Source organism: Pygoscelis adeliae, unplaced genomic scaffold (genome assembly GCF_000699105.1).
Source record: "Pygoscelis adeliae isolate BGI_AS28 unplaced genomic scaffold, ASM69910v1 Scaffold597, whole genome shotgun sequence".
NCBI lineage: Eukaryota > Metazoa > Chordata > Aves > Sphenisciformes > Spheniscidae > Pygoscelis > Pygoscelis adeliae.
The window spans coordinates 364,717-391,077 of NW_008825148.1; the positions used below are offsets into that span (position 1 = coordinate 364,717).

Below are 26,361 nucleotides of genomic sequence, written 5' to 3' on the forward strand. Positions count from 1 at the left end.
AGCAGGACATATGGAAGCTTTATTGTTCCTTACAAAGCGTGAACGACAGCCCTTGCTGAAGAGTACCGGAGTTGCGTAGTGCAGACGGGGCTGCCCCCAGGAATAGCAGCAGCTTCAGGAAACGAGGGGGAAGGCTTTCCTCCACACCATGCCATCTCCTCTGCAGAGAGCATTTACTGTGTTTGCATCCACTGACGGAAGGTTTAACAGAGCCAGGTTTTGCTGTATCGGTTTTGCAGCTGTGACCTTCAGGCAGCTTGTGGATGAGACTGGAGAGGCACTGGCTTAATGGGACGGTGCAGCTTTGCCCCTTCTTTTCAGTTCTTCTGTAATTTCCTGGGCACTTTGTTAGCACCACGCTCAATGTCCACTGCCCTCCAGGGAATGACGTGCCAAATGCTCCTTTCCAGACTTGCTGGGGTGGCGAAGAGGCGAGCCCAGGCAGTGCGCAGGTTGTGGAGCATCCGTGCCACCGTGGGCTGCTGAAGGCTCCTTGTGCCCTGGCCAGGGCGCAGCAGAGACCGATGCCCAAAGGCGTTCCTGTTCCTTTCTGCAGCGTATTTGAGCAATTTGGTTAAGTGAGTGCTTATCTACAGGCATATACGTGGGTAAGTTTAAAAAGTCAAGAGGAATTAAATACATATTTTTCTGGGCTGTGGCTTTTGTGGGAGCTGTGTATAGGAAAACAAAGGGGTTTCCGGGGTCACTCATGCTCTGCTGTCTGCTTGTTCCTGCTCAGCCTGGCTCTTGCACAGGAGCATTTGGGCCTTTGTATTTCTGGTCACCTTGCAACAGACACAGGCGGTGATTTCTCTTCTCCCTGCCTTGGTGCCTCGTTCTTCTGACAGCTGCATATCTCCTCAGCTCGGAGGTGTGAACGCTTCTACCTGCCACCACCTTCTGCTTCTGCAGAATGGCATTTTGCAGGGGACTGGGGGGGAGCCATGCCATTCACTTCTTCATTTATTAATTAGAAAGAAATAAAGTTGCAAAGAGATCAGATTTTGAGAAAGACCCAGAGTTCTAAAATGCTCCCAGAGGATAGATCCCTAATTGCTCTCTAATTGCATTAGAGTTTAATTTGTTGTTGTTTTTACTGTAATGTTCCCATTTTTCTCGACAGTTTGCTTTGTTCCATTAACTAGAAATGGCTGGAGATGAATATTCTCAATATTAAAACTTGCCTGTTGTGCAATGCTTGACAGCTTTTAGGCCTTTAATGTGCTGGCAGGGGACGCCGGTGGCTTAGCCTGTGTTGGCTGTCAGACTGTCCGTGCAGGGGAATTCACGCGTGCAGCGCAGCGTAGTGTTTGTCCCATGGCAGCATTTTGCCCATATGTGCGAGGTTCGGTCCTGGGAGTTTTTGCAAGACTCTGCAGATCTGGTGACACCAAGTCAAGGGTCCGTTGGCCTGTGAGTAAGGTAGGGTCAGTCCCCCCAGGCTGTGTTACTGCAGGCGCCTGTGCAGGTGGTCACTGGCTGTGCACCACTGCAGGGTCCTGGGCAGATGGGACGGCTTGCAGGGTGCTGCCCTCATGCCGAGCAGAGGATGGGGGATGCGGCAGGAGGGAGAGGGCTCGTGCCAGTTGCCAGGGGCTTGCTCTTGAGCTGGGCATTGCTTTAAGGGAGGTGGTGGCTGCAGGTGGGCAGCGAGGGCTGCTGTGGGGGAGCACCATGTCCCACCTGAGGGTGCACATTGGCTCCAGCCCCATTGCCGCTCAGCATCTGTGGGATGAGAGGGAAATAGGAAGGCGAGTGGTGGTTGCTGTCCTCCTTCCAGGACACGACAAAAAGCCGAGCCGAGCTCATCCCAGAGTGGCTCATGAGCAGCAGCACTTCAAAGGGCTTGTTTAATCCATTTCTCTAGAGCACAGAGGGGGAGCAGGTCTGGAAATGCAACTGGGAAGCTTCAAAAAGGGCTTTCAGGAGCTTCATTTGGAAAGCGATAAGGGAGAAGAATATCGCTCCTCTTAATTCCAAAGCAGAAATATATTTATTTTGTCTTGTTAAAACAGAAATGGGGTAGAAGATGTAGTTAAGCTTGGACCTGCTTCTTGCCAATATATGTCTGTTGGTGAAACAAATCCCCAAGGTGGGAGAGTATAAATAAACCTTTTCAGTATATCAGCCTCTGCACTTGAGGCCCTAGAGGTGTCACCTGTCTCCCCCTTTGATCTACTTGCTTATATATCACGTACATATTACTTGTGTGTATCACACAGGGTACCTGAACAAGGCCCTGGCTGCCCGTGAGCTGGGTGTGATGGAGCTGTACACGTGGCTCTGAAAAAGCAGTATCAACGCTAGGAGATGCAGGGAACTGCACTGTGAACTTAAAACTGCTCCCAAATTTGATCCAGCCGCTTAAAAACAGTGGGTGGACTTGGTGGCAAAGTGAGACATTGGTATTTAAAGCTGTCTTGGAGGATACAGCCACAGACATGACACACAGCAGCTAGCTGTGAATATGAGGCATGCACTGGTTTCAAAATTACATAAAGAAATGGGGGAAGCTCTGAGCGCTGGATCTGCAGCACCCAGAGTGGCTTGTCAGAAACTCCAGGAACAGGATGGAATTGAACACCCACTGCTTTTGAAGCCATAAATTAATCGGTTAAACACCCTGTTGTATGGGATGCTGTGCAAGCTCCTCTATTGTTTGAAATATAATAAGCACATGTGAGCTGACGGTATTAGTAAGAGAGGCAGAAACTTGAGTGGCCTCTGTGCACAGCTAAGGTGTCCAGGCTGGCACAGCGCAGGTACAGCGCAGCCAACCCGAGCCCCAGGATTCGATCCAGATCGCAGTGTGGAGGTGCTGCCTGTCACACCCATGCCTTGAAATGTTCTGGGGTCCGTGGACATGCCCGCGCGCTCTTCGTGAACAAGTGGGAGACTGGAATGATTAGTGGGATTTTTCCTTCCCACTGTGCAAAAAAATAAGTTGAAATGGTGTGCACGCACACGCCCCGGCGTGTCAGACGGCTGAGCAGCCTCTGTGGTTGGGTCTCATAGCAGCAGGGTGGCCACAGAGCCGGCACGGGTCTTTGCAGCCCGGGCTCCTCCCGTGGCCACGCTGGGTGCGTGGGAGGGGGTGGCTGGAGCCGCTCTGGGATCGCGCCAGACTGTGCACAGTGCTTGAGTGGTGCTTGTGTTCCCGTGGTCAGAGCTGGGCTGAGCCCCGGGGACGTTTCACCTGCTCTCAGCCATAACCATGCATCACGGGACGCTGGTGCTTTCCACATCCACACCTACCTCCTCTTTGAGCTTTACAGAGTCTTGGCTTCAGTGACAGCACGTGGCAGAGAGCACCAGAGCTTAGCTTGACTTAAAATGAAAACTAATTAATCGATTTTGTGTTTTCCACCCTGCAGTGTCACTGGTGAAAGCGTCAAGGTGATAACTGTGGATCCAACTGCTCATTTGAAAATATTGAGTGATTATACAAGTTTGACAGTATTATTTCCTGCCACCAGAGATGCTTCACGATACTACTAATTGTAGCAATAATTAATCCGTCTAATTTTCAAGCACACGACTGTAGTTCACAGGAGTCTGACAGGGTCGGGAGCCATGCAGAGTGTGGGGACCTGTTATTTTCTCTCTTTAGTTGTCAGATTTTTTTACTGTGACTTCTGCATGCTGTGCTGATGTGAAGAGGCGCTGGCTGCGGCCCCCCGTGCTCTGTGGTGCTGCCCTCACCCACCCGGGGGCACTGGTTCCTTGCGGCGCAGGCTGGGGGTTCATGGGGGTTCCCCCATATGCAGAGACAGGGTAGTGCTTGGATGAGGTGTGAAGTCAGAGGGACGCAAGGAGCTGCTTTGCAGTGCACGGCTCCGAAACCGGGCAAGAAATGACAATGCAAAGCAGGAAGGAGCCGAGTTCTCAGTGCCATCTATAGTTATCTTCACTAATTCCTGGTTATGAAACTCTTCAGGAGTCTTTTTCTGCAATGCAGGCTCTTTTAGGCTTTTTCAAATTACCAAGCTCTGTTACAGTTTCAGAGCGAGCTCTGTTTGTGCTGAGGAGGTCATGGGGCTGTTTCATATCATCTCTGCCAGTTGACGCAGATCATGGTGAACCCCATTACATTCAGTCTTCTCAGGAATAAGTCATGCTATAATGAGTGTGTGTTTCTCATCTGGCTCTGATTGTGCCAGGTGATGCTTTACTTTTGGAATTTGGTGTTACCCGATGGATGCTTTTCTGTTTCTAGAAATCCTGTACCTCCAGGTCTTGACCTCTTTGCTTCTGGTAGGTGGTATAACTGAGGTGTCTCTTCAGTTTTGCTCTTTTGGAGAAGTCTGCACCTTTTTAGAAGTTTTGGATCTGCCTGCACATGATGCAAAGGTATTTTCCCACCCCTACCAAAGCACAGAGGTTTTTTTGGTTTTGCAGAATATACGAAAAGCATTTTTCAGCCTTTTTTCCTCCCTAGCCAGAAAAGGCGGCTGATGGCCATGACTGAAGGATAACTTACAAACCCCACTTTGAAAACCGATGTGGTATGAAACACATTAACTTGTTTTAATGCCTTGCTGTTGCTTCTTGGTACCACAGGGGATGCCTAATAAATACTGTAGGAATGGGAGTCCCCAGACTGTGCAGAGAGAGGGAGACCTCTCCAAATCCTGGAGTCAGAGCCAATCTCTGAAAGGAGCAGCCACTTCCCAGCCTGGAGCGTGCCCGACTCCGGCCATTCTGCAACGGCAGTTTAATTTTTCACTGATGCAAATAGAATCGTTTGCATTTCTGGAGACCCTTTCACACGCAGAGCTGGAGTTCTACAATGGACATTGATGAACCATTTCTCATTGCTCATCTGTTGTTAAGGGAGAGAATAGCGTTGTGGTTTTCTTCCAGTGGGGAAAATGAAGCATGAATTATCCGAGTGGCTTGCTGAAATGCTCCCAAATACAAGGCGGGTCTGACATAAAACTTAAAAGTCCAGCATGCTTCTGCTTCGTGTGGATGAGCATGTAGATGCTCCTGCTTCTTAGAGGAACACAAATGCAAACAAAAGAAGGATTGTGTTTTGTTTTGTTTTTTTTAAATCATGGATGGGCAAATAAAAAAAAAAGGCTGTAGGAGGGATGTAAATGTTTTATGTTTTACTTAAGATAAAGCTCCTTGTTGTTTGCTGTTGCACACAAAGCTAATTGACAGATTACATGATAATGTGAAGAAGTTTAATGAAATCTGCTGATACCCTTTAGAGGATGTGGAATTTGGATGTGCAATTAAATTAGGCCAGGGGTTTAGCTGCGCCATGCTAACTAGGGGACTTAGATACAAACCATTTGCATTCCTGGTGTCTTGTTTCTAAATAATTTCATTGATTACAAAAAGCTCTACTGTAGCAGGGGAGCTGTAGCTGAAGGGAACAGAGTCCATTAATCGTTACAAGTAGGGAGGGTTCCTGGCCAGCACTGCTTGGCTGCCTTGGGGAGACCTGGACTCCTACAAATCCTCATTGGGTGGCACTAGGTGAGGTGGCTCCGGCTGGCAAATATCGGATGTGTCGCAGACGAGAGGGGAGAGGAGCTCAGTGCACCCGCAGGAGCTCAGATGACAGCGAGGATAACCAGGAGCATCTCTGCTTCTGCTGTCGCTAACTTCGTTAACCTTTGCTGGGCAGGGAGCTTTTAGTGCTGTCGGCAAGCAAGCAGTGATGTTAAACTGATTTGGGGTTAGTGTTGTTGACGCTGAAGCTCGTTCTGTAAGAGGTGCTTTAGCTTGGCCAGCTAGGCTCGTGTGTAGAATTTTATCAAGGAATCCAGTATTAAAATAATCCTCCATCAGTGATGGACAGATTTGTTCTCCAAAGGCTTCTTCTAAGCTCGTTGCCACCTTACATGGCTTTGCCTCTTGGGTTTCTGAGCTGAAGCTGATGGGGAATGACAAGCCCTGATTATGCAAAGTACCAAAGGCTATGAGCTGCAGGCACGGGATTCAGCTTGACTCGCTTCCTACTGTTTTGTACGTTATTAGGGAGCCACAGGAAAAAGTAGGTCCTGCTTATCCAAAAATAAATGTGGCATCCTGATTGTAATTGCAGAGAAAGGCTGCACGGGAGCCGCTCTCCGGCTTCTCCCCCACCTCGGCTCCTGCTGCGGCACAGCCCTGGCACCGACCCACCGGGCAGGGACCGGGGCAGGGCAGCAGCAACCCCCTGACTTTCGGGGTGCCCACAGCCTGGCAGCACAGACTGTGCTCCGGGGAGGCTCGGAAACTATTTATGCCTCTTTTTGTGAGAAACCACCGTTTCCATAGCAACCACGAGCATCACATGGTAACCCCGGCTCCGCAGCATTGCGAGCCCTCAAGGTGCCTTGCTGCACCCCACGCTCCCGGCCCGTGACGCCCCACGCTGCCCTGGCACCTCGTGGGGTCCCTGGAGGGGTGTGGGTCCCCAGAGGGATGCAGGGTCCTTGGGGAGTGCGGGTCCTGGAGAGGCCAGGGCAGCGTGGTGCTTGTGGTTGGGGGCACCGTGAGAGCTGCCAAAAATGCCGCCCGGGGGGGCAGGGGGGAGAAGTGTGGAGGGGGCAGTGGTGGGAGGATTTGAAAGGGGAGGCGAGCAGGAGGGAAAGGAGCGGGTGCCAGGGCTGCGTGCCAGGCTGTGTCGGACCAGGCTTCCTTCCCAGGGGGGGGCGTGGCCAGGGCTTAGTTGAGGGGAATCTGGTTCTGTCGGGAGGTGCCAGTAGCAGAGATGTCTCAGGCCAGGGTACCTGGTTTCTTGCCCGTACCAGCTCTCTGCTCATCCCAGTATGAGTGAGTCCCTCCCCTCTGCCATCTGACTACATCAAGCTCTCCATCTCAGAGTGCAGCCTCTGCCGAGGCCTGCACGGGTCTGTTTTAACCCCTTCTTTCAGGAGCGTTTCTGGGCCGTCCCTGCTGCTAAGGGGCCGAGCTGTGCCAAATGGCCACGCTGGAGTGAGTGCCAGAGCCTCGTCCTTGAAGTGTGCAGGATGCAGAATTGATGCCCTGAGGCACGAAATGTGATTGCTCTTCATTCATTTCCCACAAACTTTAATAAAGCAGTCACAATCTCCTTTTAAAAATATATTTTTATTCAAGTCAGCACATGTTTGCAATTAAATCCTGCCACACGACGTAGTGTGAATAATTAGAACAATTCATGTGTATAACTGGATACACATATTTGTAGGGAAGGGATGGTGCCACTCTCAAAATTGCAGTGTAGCTCCCTTTAAACTTGGCAGCATCCTTCCTCCGTCACCCCCTGAGGCAGTCTGTGGCATGGAGGGCTTGCTCTTTCCTTTGGTCTCTAAATCTCCGTGCCTGTAATTTCCTTGGTTTGCCCTTTGTTCCCACCTCAGACAGGCTGTAGGTCAAAAAGGCACGGGCTGGGTTTTACTGCCACACATAAGCTTGCATCTCCACTGTTTGCTCCTGTGCCAAGCACATGTCGTGGCGTGGTGCCGCTTAGGGGATGCGGAGCACTGCGCACACCCTGAGCCTTAGCTTTGCTGCTTTTCTGCCTGGAAGGTATCATCCGTGCCTCGTGGCTTCCCTCTGGCCAGAGGGCACTGCTTTTCCTGACAAGTTCATCAGTTTTTTCTTGCTTGGTTCTGCTATTTATAAACGGTACCTCGGTGACACCTGTGATGAGGTGAGGAGGTGGGAACATCTGGCAGCTCCCCCTGCTCACGAGTCTCAGGGGAATTCAGCGAGACATCCCTGGTGAGATCCTGATCCTGCGGCCAAATCCTGCGCAGAGGAGCATGCAACCAGTCCCTCTTTCCATGGGCCTGCTCTTGTGGTCCTGTGGGGTGTTTCTCACCCTCTGCGGGGAGCAGGGCAGTGCTCTCCCAGTGCGGGGCAAGGAGCACCGACGCAGGTGCTCTCCCCTCCCGTGGCATGGGAGCTGCGAGGCTCCTTTCAAAAACATCATCTCCATCCATTGAGAAGACACTGTTGCTGTCTTAAGTGTCCCTTTCCTAGTCCTGGCAAACATCATGAAGTAGATCCAAGCAAAGGAGCAATTTGGCAGCTTACGCTGGGGGAAGTTGTGCAAAGTTGGGTGTTTGGGGTGCTTGGGTTGAGACTCTCCTCTGCACTGAGGCTCCGTCTCCTCTGTGTTGCTCTCCGCAGCCTCTCTGTGTTTTGACGCATGCAGCAGACACGTGCAGGACTTCTCCTGCTCCCCAGCTCATGCCACACGCAATCTTGTTCTGATTTTCAAGGCTCCAATAAAGCGTGTCAAAATGCATCAAAGGCTGAATGCAGAAGTGAAGCAAATTGACTCTGGAGAGGGTTTCAGGAATGGAGGGAGTAGGGAGATGGCAGATAAACCCCAAACCAAACAAGAATTGCAGGGAAGGCAAAGCGTGGCAGAGGTGGCAGATGTGCAGCACAGCTGGAGGGACTTGGAGCATCTTTGGTTTGGCAGGAAAACAGGAAAAACTGAAAATAGCATGCACATCTTCCAAGGATGTGGCTTTAAGTGAGCTCCTCGTGGGTAGGGACCTCACCAGCATCACCTCCGGGATGCAGGATTATCTGGGCTCTGTTATGTCGCTCAGTGGTGAGGGCTCTGTCCCACCTCCGTTGGGGCTGCAGAAGAGAGCAAGTGAATTCTGGTGCTGGTACAGGTGGAGGCTACAGATCCTATGGCTGCAAAGTCAGCCTCTTGCACCAGGCTCAGGGTGGGCTGCACAGGGTCCCGTCGTCACTGTGGGATGGGGCATCCCGTCCTGTCTGTTGCTTGATGTTCTTCCTTGGGGAAGGCTGGCAGTGCAGTGCTGCTCTGATGAGCTGCCCCGTCCCCTACCCTTTTCTCTTGGTAGCTGGTGGTGCTGTCTGTGCTGGGAGCCTCTTGTGGTCTCCAGCACCCAGAGCACTCCTTTCTTAAGACAATAAAAGCAGGAGGAGAATTGAACTCCTGGAACAGGCTCAACCATCCATCATGCTGATAGTGCTGGGAAATAAGGCACTTCAAAAGGCAGTATTTTGCATTTCTTCAGATGCCTTGTGGTAAGTGCAGTGACAGAGTTGCTGAAAGCACGTTAATTATTAGTAAAGACTTTTTTTCTTTTTATTGCAAGACAAATTAAACAACAGAAGAAAACAGGAAGTGTTACATGAGATGTTAATCCATGGGAGAGTGACAGCAGCAAAAGCCACAAATAATTCATAACATGAAAATCAGGACATTTAATTTTTGGCTTGTTGTTTGTATTTGGCATTCATGCACATGCTCAGTTTCCACTTCTCTAGTGCTCCAATACGGAGGTTTCGGAAGCTGTTAATTCTGGGAAAGGTGATTAAGGCCCTTGAAAGTAAATTGGATAAGGGACCACAATTTATTTCTTTCCTCTTGACTGGAAGAAACAGAAACAGAGTTGCTGAATTCAGTGCTTTGTCGTATAGCGCTCCTTGTCCTTGATTGTACAACAGGAAAAATGAACCTGTGCAGAAATTCCCGGTGCATCACCACAAGCAGGTGATCGAACGAGCACCTTGGTGGCAAGGCTCAGGACAAGCCTTGCACGGGGCAGCCCTGGCGCAGGGTGAAGCATGCTGGTGTCTGCCCAACACCATGGGTGGGCCAGACCAAGGGGCTGGTGTGCCCCAAGGTCTCTGATACCCATTGGTTAAATGATGGTGCAAAGGCAGTTTTCTTGTATCAGCTGATGATCTCGGTGTGGCTGCTCTGGGTCCATGCACACGTGGGAGTGAATTTGCCCCGGTGTCGTTGCAGGCAGGGAAGTAGGTCCAAGCTGTCTCGGGGAGAGCAGCCCTGTGCACAGGGTAGCTTGGGGGATGCTCCCCTAAACCTGGTAGCAGTGTTTGGGGGTGGGCTGGGGGGGAAATTTGGCACTGAGAAGCAGTGATTTTAAAAAATTTTTAAAGTTCAATCAGAAAGGCAGAAATGTAGCTGGAAGCAACTAGTGGGAGGCATGGCCAGTGGGGACAGTGGGAAGTGGTTTCCCTCCCGCAGGTGCTGGTGCTTTTGACGGAACACAGCGAGGCAGTGCCCAGAGCGGGGCAGGTGGGCTTGCCTCTCCTGCTTGTGTTTGGACATGTTGCACAGGTTATTGCCACCTTACGCTCCAAGTCCTCTGGGTCTGCGGGGCCTCGGCTGGGTGAGGAAGAGGTTGGGTGTGTGGGTTAACATCTGGGTGTCGAAGAGGCTGGGTGTGCGGTCACAGCAGCCGAGTCAGCAACTTCTGGGATGTCTGCCTGTAACTTTTATCCTTGTACCTGAGGCGTGTGTTGTAAACTTTAGACAACAGTTACCCAAGGACTTGGCTCTGATCTCAGATTTAGATCCTTCATTTGCTGTCTCTATTTAACATGTCCCCTCCTGAGCCGTTGCTCTAAGTGCCGTGGGATCTGCTGGTGCAGGCGCTTGTGAGCAGCGCAGGAGGAGCGTTTGGAAAAGCTGCAAGCCGTCTGCTTCTGACAACAGGCTGGTTAGGCAAGGGATGGTGCTGCATTTTCAAACTCCCTACCCTGAAATGACATGAAGTCGTCTGCAGCTTCTCAGGGTTTTTGTGGTTTTCTGCTTATTGTTTTTGAAACAGAAATAATTGATACTGAACAATACCAAGGGTAGTCTGCGAAGTGATATAGAAGGCAAAACTTGGAATTAGAAAAACTGTCTTGTTCATGTTTGTCATGTACTCTGGAACTTTTGCTACCAGTTGTGAATTTCCCGTTATTAAAAGAACTTCTTTTCCTATTCACTGAACTTATTGCTCAATAAAAGGGGGTGATGAACAGGGGATATACAACAATAAAAATAGAAGCGGCTCGCTGAGGGAAGATTGGCGTAAAGGAGATTACAACTGTATTTATCAGAAACATGATGGGAAGTATTTGCTAGCAGTGACTGCAGATTGTGCTTCTGCTCCTGCCTTGTGAGTGAGGACCCCGAGGGCTGTTGCAACAGCAAAGTGCTGCTGCAACTCACACCCATCCAGCTGGCACTCTAGACCAGGGTCCTGTAGCAGTTTTACTGTCCTGGCTGGGTCTGGATTGTAAAAGCATTTATTGCAGGGGCACTTCCATCAGTCTCCTTTGTGATAGGTCCACATTCAGTACGTGTCCGTGTCCGGTGGGATTCAGCTGGTGCAAAGCATATCCTTAACAAGGAATTTGGCTTTGAATATGTCTCTGATGTCAATATGTGGATTGCTGTCCTCTAAAATTTAATGCAACTTAGTTAGCATCTTTCTAGCAGTTGCCAAAAACTGGAGTCAGCCCCATCAAACTGATTTTCATTAAGCTGTTATAGTCACTGAAACTGCTGAGAAGAATCGTAGCCATATGGCACAAGGTATTTAAAATGGAGTCTCTTATGGCACAGTTTGCCATTCCTGGAGATGCTGAGCTGACATGTGCAGAGGTTACTGATCTGAAGCGGGGAGGGGGGACGTCAACACTTGAGTGTCAGCACAAGAGGCAATAATAAATCCCACTGAAAGAATACAAAGTGGTCAGTGTTTGTGTTGGAGGCTCGACTGTTCATGTCCCCACCTGAGGAGGAGGAGACCAAGAGTTTTAGATATTTAGACCTTGGTGTGCAGACCAAGGGCTTCTGCTCAGCTGAACGGTTTGAGTCCAGCTGGCAAGGCTGCGAATCGCACATTAATTCTTCAACTCTCAGCAAGAAAAGCCTCTGAGAGCATGCAGGGAACGTGTCCCTCCTTGTTCAGCATCTGTGGTTCTCCTCGAGCGTCTCGGAGGCACGCGGTGCTTTGCAGCCATGACGTGCTGGTGGTGGTGGTGTAGAAAAGCCCCCCCTTCCACTCTGCTTTTTGACAAAGATAGGCTGCGTAGTGAGGATCAGCCAAAGGCTAGTCATTTCTAGGAGCTGTTAGGCACTTGTAGGCAGGGAGAATCAGAGTGGAATTAAGTGATTAGAAATATAAATATTAATTGCTTATGAACTCCCTTTATGACACTTGCAGGTGGAAGAAGTTAATAAATCACTGCTAGGATCGACCCACAAAATGATAATGCAGAATGTATCTGAGACAAGACAAAAGGGGGGGTGGAAAGGGAGCTTTTCTGGAGCAGGAGAAAGTACTGTTTTTAGGTCAGGTACCCACACAGCAAAGCTGTTTTCTTTTTCCCAGGGCTTTGTGTCTAGAGTCTGCCTCTTGCTGCAGAGGGGAGCCCTTGCAGTTATGCATAGATGCCATCAGCAAGCCATGTGCGGTTGCCGTGCTGCAGTTACAGCATCTCTGTACCAATCCCTTTGTAGGAACCAGAGAGGTCCCTTGTTTGGTTCATGCATTGTAACAGGGTCTCTGCACAGATCCCCAGGGAAATATCAGTCCTGGACCTTTCCTACGGCCTGCATGCAAGATCAGCCGGTGGCACCCTGCGGACTGTGGCAGTGAGAGAGCCTGCTTTAAAACACATGGCATGGAGAGATGCACATTAATGCATTCATTTCACTGCATGTTACCCTGACATCCTTTTGAGGTACTGCCCTAGCATGTTATTTTAGAAAGGAAAATAGAAGAGTACAGAAAAAAATATATTTTACGAAAAGCAAAGGAACCAGCTAACAGCCACCAAACACAGAAGCTTTATTCAGAGCCAGCAGGTTGCACCAGCTGAGTTTAAAGTGTCAGTCCTCAGGAAGGGGCTCTGGGAATTAAGGCTGTATGGGGGCTGTCCAGCAGCATAGAGACAAGTAGGAAGCTACTGAGAAGGGGAAGAGACTTTTGCTCTTCTATTGCATATATGTGGGACAGGTAAAAGTCTGTTTTCTCAAGTCAATAGCTGGTACTTGAGTTTAAACTTGTTCTCAGGCTGTCTAGGTTTTAGTGGCAGCTTTGCAAGGGTGACTTGTATAAATGGGTGCTGGTAGTGGATTGCTTGTGTGGAAATCTTCCTTGCTAAGGTGAATCTATTATTTTTGTCAAACCCTTCGTAATAATTTTTGCCCAAAGCTGTTATTGTTACCAGAGCTTTCTAATTATTTTAAGTAGCCAAGCTTACATATGCTTGAATCCTCTCTACAGTGTAGCCTAATATATTCATGCAAAAGCATGAAGGAGGTTTTGCTTCCATTTATTCTCCTGTTCCCCCTAATCCCCATCCCTCACTCCTCTGCCTTGCTGTCCTTTTCATCACTATTAAAAAGCAATGCATACAAAAACAAGCAGTGAAACCTTCTGCCAGGATTCTAAGTATGAGGAGGACACTCAGTTACATTTCTGCTCCCTGACAAGGGGACTCTGCCATCCTGCAAGCTTTAGTGATCCTGGGCTTGCTGCGCTTCCTAGGGGCACGGAGAGCTTTCAGGGAACCATGATCTCCTGTGGCATCACTGCTCACTTGTGCATCCAGTGCTTGAAGCCAAGCAAAAAGACCTGGTCCCTCCACAACACCGGGGGGAGAAGGGTCACCCTGTCCTTCCGCCAGTGGTTCAATCAGAGTGCAGCAACTCAGAGACAACAGTGGGACCCGACGAGCTGCTTGAGGACATCAGAACAACCTGGTGCCTGGCTGTCCTGCTGCGGAGAGTGGGGTGAGGGCAGCCAAGAGCTGCTCCTTGCTGAGATGTTCAAGTGACGGTCAGGCAGAGCAGCGTGGTCCTGCTGGCAGGGAGGATGCACTCAGTTCTGGGAGTAGTGCAGGAGAATGGGAGTGAAGTAGCTGTTGCCCCAAGCCACAGCTACGGGGTTTGCTGTGTGGGTAAGGGAAGGGATGCGGCGAGAGACAGCTCTTCCTTCGGGAGATGTGCTGGTGGCACCGGGCACACGTGGCTGAACACTGTTCCCGTGTGGATCAGGTCAGACCATGTGCGGTGGTAGGAAAAGGCAGTTGCAGTAAAAAAGAGCCTGAGCTGAAGTGAGCAAGGGACTGAGTCAGCCCTTGGTGGGACCCTGCAGGTGCTGGCATTTCAGTGAGTGCCACTTGTGCTCCCAAGTCAGAGCAGAGTCATTGTCAGGTGCCAGCGCTGGCAGAGAGCTGCCAAGCGACCTTAGCCAAGGGCCCGTGGCCGCCCTGAGTGGGGCAGCGGCAGAGCTTGGGTGCTGCGGTCGAAGGGGACAAGCTGTGTTTTGGTGAGGATTTACTGTTCATTAAAACTCTTGCTTTCCGTGACCTTGTACAGCAGAGTGGGACCTGCCGGTACTCGAGTCACCTGCAGGGACAGCACACTGAGGATGCTCCTGTTGCGTGTAGTCTGTAACTGTGCTCTTGGTGCGTTGCTTGAGGGTCTGCCATTCCAGAGAGACTTTATTAGGTAACTTGCGTAGTTATGCGTGAATCATGCTGCATAACATTCACATTGTCAGCATAACTGCATTCACCTGTTGCGATGCATTACAACCTTGTGTAGTAACAATGGCATATAAAACCTAACAGGCAATATTGAGTCTAACAAATCCTATACCTGTATCAGAAGTTACGCTTAGAGAAAAGATATCAGATCCTGTTCCTGGATAAGCCTGTTTAGCCCTTGCTGCTGTTAAGGGGGAACAGACGCTCCATTCGTATGCACATATGTTAGAGGCAGAATAGACTTGGTATCCGTTATCAGAGCATGAAGGGCTAAGCTAATACTGAGCAGCTTTTGATTTACTCTGATTTTTGCAATGAGAGTTTATACTGTGAACATTGCAGACTGCATGCAAATGAGGGCAATTTACCTGCCTCTGTCTTGGTTGCTGGATTGAAGTTTAATGAGATTTTTTGGTTTGCCTTGTGTCAATCTGTTGTATTTAAGTGAGATTTCTTCCCTCCATGTTATTTTTCCTTTGATGCAATTTTGCAACACTTGTACTCCTAAAAGGGTCTTTTGGTGTCTTTGAAAGTTTCTCAATGCAGTGTTTCTCTAGACAGAGTAAATGAAGATTAAACCTAGGCAGATAGCAGGAGAAAACAAGCAAGTGTCTTTGCAGAGTCAGAAAGCAAGGGCACCAGCAGAGGAGCTCTGAGAGTTGTGTCTTTTGTCTGGTAGACCACAAACACCCGAATAAACCTTTTCTTGGAGCTGGGGGCAGGTCGGTCTTTCCAGGCTGGGAGCCTCTGGTGTCGACTCAGCTGCTTGTTTTTATAAAATGTGCAGGGGTCTTAATACTTGTGAGACTGCAATACATTTGGGGGTTTGGTGCAACCACCTCCAGCTCAGCAGCTCTTGCTGCAGGCTGGCAGGCAAACGTGCACAGAAAGCCTCGTTCCACGAGCCCAAGGGAACAGGCATGGTTGGCCCAGGATGGCATCCAGGGAGGTCTGGGATGTCCCCAGCCCAGAGTCAGAGCGAGTGCTGCCCCAAGGTTCGCTGCACAGCCCAGCAACAACAGGTCTTTCTCCACCTGATGGTTTTTCTGCTAATGAGATCTCGTAACTTGTTCATTTCCTTGTTGTTTTTCTTTCCAATCAGTGGAATAAACTCTGTAAAAACTGTATTATCAGTCTTCATTATGCCCAGGTTTGTTATGATTGTGAATTAATAGACTTTATCTTGGCATTAGTCAGAAGGCATCGGCCTCTATTTCCCTCTTGAATTGCACAGGGATTTTTTGTTTTTAAATATCCTGTCGGTGAGGCTACTTCTGGTGTTTCTGGCTCTGCCTGGGTTCAGTCTTTTATAAACCTCAACCTTCCTGATATGCACCTTGGTTATCAGTTCAGAGTTGGATACCTGCAATTGCTTGCATAACGAGGAAGGTGTGAAGAGAGAACTAAGATATTCTTGTGAACCAGATCACTCAGCGAGCTGTTTTTGTAAGCGCAGGTGTCCTCGTTGGAAGTTGTGGGGAATGCACAAATATTTAAACAGCTGCTTGAGAACAGCACAGCCCAGTAAATCACCCAAGCAATTTCCTTCCATGTCTAAATTGAGAAATATAGCAGAGTACCCTTCCAGCTTAAAAACACCTTCCTCCGGGTTGTAATGATGTTTGCGTTTTATAGAAAACTCTTTATCAGCTCTTTTGTATTGTATAACAAATGGTTAAGCGTGTTTTGAGCCCTGAGTGATATATGCTATAGAATATATACATAACATGGTATTTCTAGATATGAAAGGTGATAGAGAAGAACAGCAATTTACAGCTGTAACTCACGCATGAAATGTAATTGCAGAGCAGCACAGGAATCTGTGCTGTGTCTGTGGCCGAGGGTGTTCAGCGGGTCGGGTGCTCCTTGGGCGCAGGTGTGTGTCCGGCTGCCCTCACCCGTGGGTGGGGATGTGGGGCCAGGGAAAATGCCGCTGGTCTCCAGCAGTGCCCGGGAGCTGTTGCGTGCGAGGACTGAACGCTCGGCACAAGCTGGTTGTGCATAAACTCGGGGACTCTGAATTGTAGATGTTGGGAATGTGAGGGGGACCGTATGTGTTTCACACTTGCAGGTTTATAAAGTTGGTTTCGTTCCCTCGTAGTGACAAGAACCGCTCGACTCAAGCATTGCTTTGCCCGTGTCTCTGTAGGGACCCTCATCAAACATGTCCTGTTCTGCCTGCCTTTTGTAACTGATTCTGTTTGTTGTCTCTGCCATGAACAGATGAAATCGTCCGACATCGACCAGGAATTATTCACTGAAAGTTACTGCAAAGTGTGCAGCGCTCAGCTAATATCCGAGTCCCAGCGCGTGGCCCATTACGAGGTAGGATGCTCTTTGGTAACTGCTCTGTCCGTTTGTAACTCCTGTGTCGCTGCCTCTTCCAGCTGCATGTTTTACAGGGTGGCATCAGCTACTGCATTCCCAGCGAGTAGCTACATCAGCATTTAAACTTCCTCTCTGAAAACTCAAGATTCAAAAAACTATTTTTACTGGTGGCGTCTTGTTCTGTGAATGATGTCACTGCAATGTTGTCTGCTGCATGTCTGTTTTTTTCTGCTGTCTAAATTTGCAAAGTCAGGCTGCAATTTGAACATGACTGAAAGCTAGTTTTCGAAGAAACGTAGTTAGCAAGGAGATCAATTAAGAGTTCAGCAAAACGAGCTCAAGTTTTTATATTAAATTTGTTGCACTATGCTTTGCTGAGTAGGCATCACTGATTGTGCAGAGAATAGATTAGTATTTGTGAATGTATTTAAGCACTTAAGAGGTAGGCAAGCAATAAAAAATTAGAAAGGATATATTATTAGAGACATGTTAGAACAGCAATTAACAGCACTGCATATCTTCAAAACAAAATTAAATAAATTCCTGTTAAACAAGGGAGGAAATTACTGAGGGGTATGCTGCTGTGAAATCCTTCAAGAAAGGAAACCCACTGCCTGTCTGTGTCTTGGCACCTGTTCCCTGGGACGTGGGAAATGTGCACCGAGCAGTTCTGCAGCAGCGTGGCGTAAATCCTTGTTGCGGTGAGGGGCTGTCTCAGTGTTAACCCAACAGGAGAACAGAAATTTTCTCATTCACGTTCAGATGAAGAGAAGGGTGCAGGATCACTTTGTGTGATGGTTGTGCACAAGAGATTAGAGCGCAGTCGGTCACCCTTTGCATGGTATTAATTGTGCAGGGAGCAGAGGACTGTCTTCCCCTGGTGATGCCTGGCTGTGCGGTCAGTGCTGTGTGGAGGAAGGATGCGTGATATGGTCCAGCGTCTCCTGGACGACTCCAGGAGAAGAAGTGATGAATGTGGAGACCCTGGGGGATGAGGGATTTCTGCACGCACGGGGGCTGTGTGGCTTAGCTGTGTTTTGCCCCTGCTTTTGCATACACTAAGACTATCGGTGTCTGCAGTATTTCAACAAAATCACAATCTGTGCTAAGAGGCCTGGAAGATGAAGTTTCCCCAAACTTTTGTTCTGATTCAAGTGTTTAGCAATGGATATACAGGGGAGACATTTGTCTCAGTGTGGCCAGTGGAGACATACAAGAAGCTTAATCAATGTACGATATCCAAGGATGCTGTGCTGCATTAATAAACAATGTGAACAGTAATGTGCATTTACTTGTAAGGCACTTTACATGTCTGTTTTGGTGAATTTTTGAAGACATCTCCTGTAAACGCTCCTCTGGCTGCCCTCAGTGTGCAGCAGAGATCCCTGGCAGCTGCTGTGAAGTCTAAGGTTGCAGTTTTAGGGACACCTTCCAGATCTTGATAATGGGCGATGCGGATGCCAAATTTTGTCTACAGGAGGCAGAAGCATTGCCACAGAAGCAGGAGTAGCTACTGGTGAGCAATGGGGGGTGCTCAGCCAATCTCTCTTCTTCTGCACCTGTAACTGTAGGTATGAGCTGAATCATTAATTCATAGCAGATGTTTCTGAAGTGTGGAAAACAACACGGTTTTCTGTTGTATATTTCTAGTGCGAGGTGTTGTGCTCATTTGTCATCCCCTGTGAAATCCCAGCAGACGCTGTAGACATTTGGCACAATAATGTCATTACCTAACCTTGCCTGCTGGGTTGCATAACGCAAAGCAGAGGGATGGAGAGAGCGAGCCGGGCAGGGGGACCGGCCCAGCCCTTGCTGGGGGTCTCCTCTCATCTCCCTAGAAGCTGAAGGTGCCTCTGCCCTGCAGCTGTGCCACGCTTTGCCGTGTCCCTGCAGTAGCCCCTGCGCTCGGCAGGGAGGCTTGGCACTTTGGAGTGTCTGTTCTGGTCACCGCTCTGGAGCGTAACACAAATTCTCCTCGTACCCTGGTCCCAAGAAACCTGCAGACACAGTAAGAGGGCTGAAAATCTGCCCCGAGGTTTTATGGGGAAGGTGGTGCTGGGTGACAGACATGCCCACGAGGAGCTCTCACTGGGCACAGCAGAGCTGTACCCTGGATGTTTTCCTCCACGCGGCCAATGCACAAAGCCTTTGGGCTGCTGGCAGCTTGGTGCAGCATCAAGCCTTGCGGGGGAGGTTCCTGAGTCCGTGTGCTTTGACTGCAAATGTGAATGGAAAACCACTCTGCAGCGCTCCTGGCTCTTTCCCGATGTGAGCTGGAAGGGGTTTCGAGAGACCTGAGCGAATAATTTGTAGTGGGTCACTTGTTAGATGAACTTGGCCTCTCTTTCTAGTCAGACATCGGACAAGCAGTATGTGATTTCCCCATGTACATTAATCATGGAAAATTATTGGAGAATAACTTCTGCAAATAATTCTTGCTCTGATGCTGTTTCAAAAAGAGTTTGGTCTGAGCATCTGCCCTGTGAACGGAGAAGGCTGTTCTTTCTGCCAGGCAGCTGCTCATAAGGTGTTTCTCTTCCCTGGCCAGATGAGCAGATCAAGTCTGTGGTCAGAATATTCAGTTTTATAACATCAGGATTCACAACATGACTGTTCTTGTACAAAACTGTGGTGTTGAATGTACCTGAGCTCCATCGTGCCCGAGACTGCCAGCCCTTGCTGCAAGCCGAAAAAGTAGCTAGTCACAATTTTCACCCCCCACCCCCCCCTTCTTTTAAAAAGTACTCTATGGTCAAACCTGATTGTTTTCATAGCGAAAATACCAACTTCAGAAGACTGAATTTTCTGCAAATACATTTTCATTTAATCTTCTAAAGTTGCTTTGTTTCAGCTTTTTGATTGGAAAAAAAAATACTGTCAATATCAAAGCACACAATAAGAACACAATGTAAATGAACTTTTTGCACAGAGCAAAACTTTTCATTCTGAATTGACTTGAACTTTATGGGGAAAAGTGACACTGCAAAATAGAAATTGCATACTGGTGTGGTGCATGCAGATTAGTCAAAATAGTTCAGCATTTCTACTCAGCTCAGTGTGCTCGCTGGTGTCGGGAGAGCTGCGTGGGGAAACTTCTTGCACAGCCTGGATCCCCCCGTGCTCCTGAGCATTTGTTTCCTTTGGTTTTCTGAAGGAGAGACCAGCCGATGGGGAGCCCCTGGGGCTGGGGCCGGTGCCCACAGGCACTGGTGGACCTCGGTGTTGATGCAGCCTGGGTGGCTGCTGGGGCTTTGGGGCTCTGCCTGCACCAAGGAGCAGTGCAAAGGGGTGTGCGGAGCAAGCTGAGCAGTGCGCTGAACACACTGAGCCTCGCTCACACTTGCAAGCTGGTGAAGGTACCTGCAGAAGACTGGACTGGAAACCAGCAATCTCAAGCTCCCAGGCTGTGCTGGTAATGCATCTCCCTCTGTGGCTTGGTTTGTTTTGGTCAGCAATGCCCTTACGCTTACTGAGCCAGAGCTTAGAGAGAAAGGGAATTTATCTGCTGCCTTTCTAGCGCAGCCGAATAAGATCTGCAGCCTTTGTGTCAGGCACTGAAATCTTGGCTCCTTTGTGCATGCAAAATAAGACATTTCTCTGTAAGAAAATAGAGGGGAAACAGCGTATGAAAGGGGGATGTTTTTATCTTGCCAAACAGGAATAGTCAGTTCCAATCGCTGTCTCGTCTCCTTCTCCAAATCATCAACCAATAACTCTTCTTTTCTTCTGCACTACTTTGCCAGGAATAAAAAATAATTTGATGTCGGTTGTGCAATATTAAGTAGTATTATTTCCAAGGGCAAGTGTAGTGGAAAAATGACAAAAGGATCAGAGTATTTGCAGCATATTTTTGCTTCAAACTTGACATACAGCAAAATACTGCCCTTATTTTATGTGCTTTGTGCAACTCTGTCTATGGCTTTGTCCGATTGTCTGCTGCACCTTTGCTCTTCTTTCCATCCCTGTGAAACTGCCAGGTACTGCTCTCCTGTCCAGGGTTCACCTTAGGGCAGAGCTGATCTGAGTAGCTGGCCTTGGGATATTGACTCGTAATGAAGTTGCAGGTGCCCAAATGAGAAAATGTCTTAACAAGCTCTCTGCATACTGCGATGTTGAGTATCACAGGAGGTTGCTTTAAAGATATTGGTTAGCTTCCATGCAGCGGAAAGAAGGAGATGAGATGGAACTTACTGGTTGTTGTCAATGCCAAAAGGATCGTGTGTTTGAATATTTTAATTCTTAAAGTAAATTAATATCTTAATTTGTCCCCTGAAGTATCAGAAAAGTCCCTTCCCATTTCTGCTACTGGAATAAAGTATCCAAATATGGATGCCTGATAAAATCCCTGCTAGGTAATAGCTCACTGTGCTGCCGTGATGTGCCAAGCATTCATCGTGTGCATTGGCTCTCCCTTTCCCCCCACGGGAAGAACAAAGATGAAGCGGGATGACTGATTAGATAAAGAATCACAAAAAAGGGCAGAAGGATGCAATACGCTCCAGGCGATTGCTGGCTGCATCAGGCAGGTGGTGGACAAATGTGCGGTGCTGTCTGGAGGAAGGAAGGGTATTTCAAGCCTCCTCTCTTGCTCGCTTGCCTGCTGTCAGGTGTGTGGGGATGACTGGCAGACCCCTTGCAGACAGGACGCTTGATCTGTGCGAGGTTGGGACCAGCCTCCTCCTGATGCTCTTTAATTGACGCCGGCATCGGCCGGCTCCTGCAGCATTCGTGGAGCAGAGGGATGCCTGGGCTGTGCCACGGCAGCTCCTTCCTCGGCCACCTCCTCCTGGTGCCATGGGTGGCAGGGAAAGTGGGGAGGGTTGGGTGCGTAGCGAGGAGCAAGTCTGCGGGCACCCTCCTCCTAGGGCACCTTCTGCGCTGGCCACAGAGATGGGGAGCGTCTCTCAGACATCAACCTTTTTGCTCTGCTTTGATGGCGCAGACAGTGTGTGTCTTTCAAGCACAACTTTGAAATGAAGGGATTAATTATTTTTTTGTTGTTGTTTTTAAATGACATTTGTGGGTGGGAAAACCAGAAGGCAGCTACCTGGCGTCTGCACCTTCACACAGAGCCCATTCTGGGGAGATGGGAGAGCCTGTCAAAAGACTGGGATTCAGAGCACACGGTTTGTGCTACAGCAGCTCTATCTTGCATCAGGCTCCTGTGACTTTTATCAACAAATCATCACTATTCAAATGCTATTCAACCCTCAAAGTTATTGCAAAGAAGTAACTGAGGCTGCTGCCCTGTGATCAGAAGCTCTTGCAGTTGTGTGGCTGCTTTACCAGCTGCTTAATACACTCAGCAATGGCTGCTGCCCTCTGCAAGGGGAAGAGTGTAGGAAGAATCAGAGAGGGTCAGAGGGCACCAGTGATTTGGGAAGTGGCCGGTGCCACAGAGCTTACTAAACAGGAGGAGAAGAAAAATAAAAGGTACTGTACTTGCTGCAATGCAATTGAAAGTCTGTGCCCCAGAGACGAGTTTTTCCTTTTCTGTATTTGTGCATCTCGCCTCCCTCTGGAGTGGGAAGCCTCTTTGCTGCTGGATACTCTCTAGAGCATCTGTAATTTAACACTTCCTTCCAACTCTGTCTTTGAGAGAGGTTGTATCAGTCCCTTTGGTGAGCTGCTCCGTAAATTTAAAAAGCTAAGCTTTCTTAGTTAGCTCCAAGTCCTCATCTCTATATAGAAGTGTTCACAGCCGTTAGGAAGATGTTACCATTTATTTTCAAGTTTCTCCTTGAAAATCCTGCAGGAAAATTACCAAATATGCAAAGTTGCTCTCAGTTTCCACCCTGAGCTGCATATTCATCACCACATTTGCTCCTTAAGCTGCTATAACACTTTTCTCCATTGTAATCTTTATTGCTTCAGGTGTTCAGATGGTACTTTGCTTTTTCATTTAAAATGAAGAAATACACTGGGTCTGTAGGAAGAGAAGCCCAGGAAGGTGTCGCGCAAATGTTGGTTCACCTTGTGAGATGAAGAAATGATGCTTAAATGCTTGTGGTGGAGCTTGAGAGGCAGGGGGAGGGCGGAGGCAAAGTGTATTAAAATTCAAATGCAGAGGAAACTAGGGAGAACAAATAAAGTGCCGTGCCCTTTGGCTCGTCTCTGGAGCCAGGTGCTTTCTGGAATTTCTCACCCTGTCTCCGGAGCAAAGCGGGCGAGCAGTATTGACAGCTTCATCAATACTCCTTGTCTGCGCGGGGCTGGAGTGGTGCTCGGGTTAATCTGCTTCCAGTTGGGCTGTTCTTCTCTGGGAAACTGCATAAAATGATGGCTTGTCTGAAGGAATAATAAACATTGTTTACTATTGGCACGTTAGTGCCTTAAGGATCAAGATGTGTGTGCTCAGAAAGGCAATCCTGTGTCTGAAATATTAATGCAGCGGAAGAGCATATACTCTATTTAACAAAATAAATGCTGCACTAGAACACAAGGAGCTGGAATATTCTGTGTCTGGTGCCAGCTCCCCACACGAGATGCTGCAGGCATTTCCAGGATGGAGGAGCGGAAAGGACGTGCTTCAGCTGGAAATAAAGAATATGCAGGGCTCTCGTGTGTCAGGGAGTTTGCTGATGTTAGTTGTGTATTATCGAAGGGAATGCTAATGTTTGCTAGCAATGCCCTCTCGTATGTTCTGCCATTGCTGCTACTTACGTGCCAAATTCTGGCTTGCTTGATTGAGAGTAACCTGTAAATACTTCAGAGGATGGAGGAGGAGGGGACGTCCTACCTGTTCCTATGTCCTTCCCCAGAGCTGCTGAGAATCTGCCTTGCTGTGGTGTATGCATGCTATATAGTTTTTAGTGGCTGCTCAAACATTACTGTTATTCTGCAGATTGTGCTGGTGTTTGGTAGGAGAACCTTGGCTTGGGGAGAAAAAAAAATCGGGCTAAAGAAAGCTTTTTTGTGGTTTGGTTGCAAAGGTGATGAATGTACTGTTCTGGTTTTTGTATGTGCACATACAGACCTTCTGCAGATTGCCGTGGTACCCAGTTCATGTAGTGCTGTCTAACAGCAGCAATTAAAATATGTTGAGGTAAACATGGCCACACATTGTATATGAAAGAGACACGTGGATGTCAGTGTTTTACGGTGAGGTGCTTGTGCTGCCTCTTCCCTTTTCTGCATACAGTAAGTACATACTCACCAGGGCAGTATTAGCTGCTGGATCACAGTGTGCTTCAAGAAACCAATGTAGATTAAATGGTACTTTTCAAGGCTCAGTGTTACTACTCTGTTGTCAACATTAATGGCTAAACATTATTTTTAATGCACTCCCAGTGTCAACATCTATTGCTAAATAGCAGCAAGAGCAGAGCAGATAAAGCCCTCTCCTGCAGCTCCCTTCCAAGGTACCTCTGTGCAGAATCTAATTTCTGGCTAAAAATAGCTGAAGTTTAAAGGTACTTTCAGAGCAGTGGTAAAATCCACCAGGGATGAGACCTTGAGGTCAGCAGTAATGGAGAGGCACAAGGGATGTCACATTAAGCCTACATGGAATAAAAGCGATGAGATGTTGCTCTGTTGCCCAAGGCAGGCCCGCCCTGGCCGAGCTGTCCTGAGAAGTCCCTGCAGCTCTCGCTTTCCCACGGCAGCCTCTTTCTGCTCCCGATGCATAGGAGGGCACCTGTTTGTTCCAGGTATTTACTCTTGCTTTTCTTTAGTATTTTAAACTTGCAACACGTGTTTGGATTTGGGTTCCAGGTCTTTGAAAGCAGAGTCTATAGTTATCGTTGGGTGTTGTGACAAAACCCACCCATGCACTGCGCTGGGGCTGAGCGGGCTCTCAGAAGTGACTGGCACTGACACGCTTTAAAAGTGATTTGTGTCAGACACGTAAAGATAGCATGGGAACAACGGCAGTGCTGCCGGTGCATGCTGCTCTGTAGAGTGTGGTGCTGGGTGACCTTGTGTGTGGAGGAGACGTTATGTTTGTGTTAACTCTTCTGTTTCCTACTTGATACCAGGATGATAGTTCTGTACCAGCAGTGAAGTTCATCCACACCTCAAGCATTGGCACCCAATGGCAGAGTGGCCAGAGCTGAGAAACCTGAGCTGCAGCTGCTTGACATCAGTTGGCTGTGGGCAAACACAAGTGTTTAGCTTGTTGAGCAAAGCACGTTTCGGAGGTTCCCGCCCCACTCGCTCCGTCCCCTGCATCCCCTTTCCCTTGGCACGTTCACAGGGAGGTGCACTGCCTGGAAAAAAAATCCCTAAACACCAATGGAAAAGTAAATTCACGGTTGCATTAGCTTAGGTGTAAGATCCACCCGCAGAAGAAATGCGAGGACATGAAGTGAGAAGGGACTTTCAGTGCATTCGGGGAGGAACAGAAGCCTGCGGCGATCCCGGGTGCTGGGAGGCAGATCTGTGGGCCACCGGCAGCCTGCGAGCCGGGTGCTGAGCCCTGCTGCTGGTGCCATGCTGCTCCGGCAATAGGCTGTAAAAAGAGTTATTCTCCTCTCTGTAGGGTACGCTGCGGCATGTAGGACAAGAGATACTTTGACTACAGTCAAAATCAATATAGGAAGTGGTAAAATTAAAGATCACATACCTGAAATGGTGATTCCCGAGACAGAAAATTCATGCCTTGCTGTTCTGGAGGTCTGCAGGTATCTATCACGCAGGGAGCTGCAGAGCTGATCCTGGATCCATCTGGATCAGCAGCTGTGAGAGGGCAGGGCTGGGTCCCGGGAGTGGTATTCCAGCTGTAGGTACCCACCCACGCAGGGTACCAGTGCCATCCACCTGATCTGCCTGTGTGATGGGGACTGCACCAAGGGGAAAACAACAAAGGTGGTATTTTCTTTTCTGTTGAACAAGTGCAGTTGAGAAACCCTTTTCTCAAGGGGCCTCTCGGGCTGGCGGTGTGAGCCCCCTCTGGCTCTTTGCAGCTTTAGTATTTCAAGCGCAGCAGGAGGGAGGTAGACGGGAAAGGGTGTTTCTGAGATCTCCTGGAGGAAACACGTTTCATGTGGCCACAGGAGGTCTGAGCTCATGCTGGAAAGGAGGATCTAGGGGGTGAGATTTTTCTCTTATGAAGGTGAGTGAAGCAACAACAATGTTGATTATAATTAAAGTTTTCAGGCTTGGACTGGACGCTTTGACCCCATGTGATTGCAGAGCGGCGGACACGGCAGCCCCCCTTAACCCCCTGTGAGTCGCTGCCTTTGGGTGCAGCAGGTCGCTGCTACTTGTTTTACTTGGAGCTTCTGAAGTCTTGTTTTTGCATTTTTAAAATTGCAGTGATCAAGATTTGGGAGAAGTTGCTGGAGCCTGTGAACTGCTCCCAGCCACGCACACCTGTCTTGTGAGGCTGTCTGTGTCCCTGGTGAGGGGATGTACGTTCAGGGTCAGCTTGGCAAACAGGGATAAATGATCACGGATTTAGAGAAACTGAAATGGGTTGCTTGGCTGAATAGATCATCGGTAACTGCCTTTATGTGTAAGCAAATCAATGTCCAAACTGGTAATATGTCTACCTGTTGCTTTGAAGAAGCGAGTTTCATGGGGTGAAAATTCAGCTGTGAGCAATTGGGAATTACAGACACGTATCTGTGTGCCCAGAAAGTCACAAGCATGAGTAGACGCTTTTTGAAAAATTAACTCACGGAGGAAAAAGGGGAAGTGGATAGAAATGACCATAAATTATAAATGAGGCTTTGCAAAAATTACAAAGGGGGAAAAGGACATTGGCACCCAGCAGCGTCTGGAATAACAGACGGGAGTTTGTCTCTGCAGCGAACAACGGGG

General features: G+C 48.7%; 1 protein-coding gene across 2 annotated transcripts in view; it reads left to right on the forward strand.

The window, feature by feature from the left end:
• Positions 1 to 26,361, forward strand: part of ZMAT4 (zinc finger, matrin-type 4) — a 71,346-nt gene that overhangs the window by 3,093 nt on the left and 41,892 nt on the right. For both annotated transcript variants that reach the window (XM_009328297.1, XM_009328298.1), the window contains exon 2: positions 16,495 to 16,596. In XM_009328297.1, the coding sequence (XP_009326572.1) occupies positions 16,495 to 16,596 (102 nt within the window). The remainder of the gene's footprint in view (positions 1 to 16,494; positions 16,597 to 26,361) is intronic.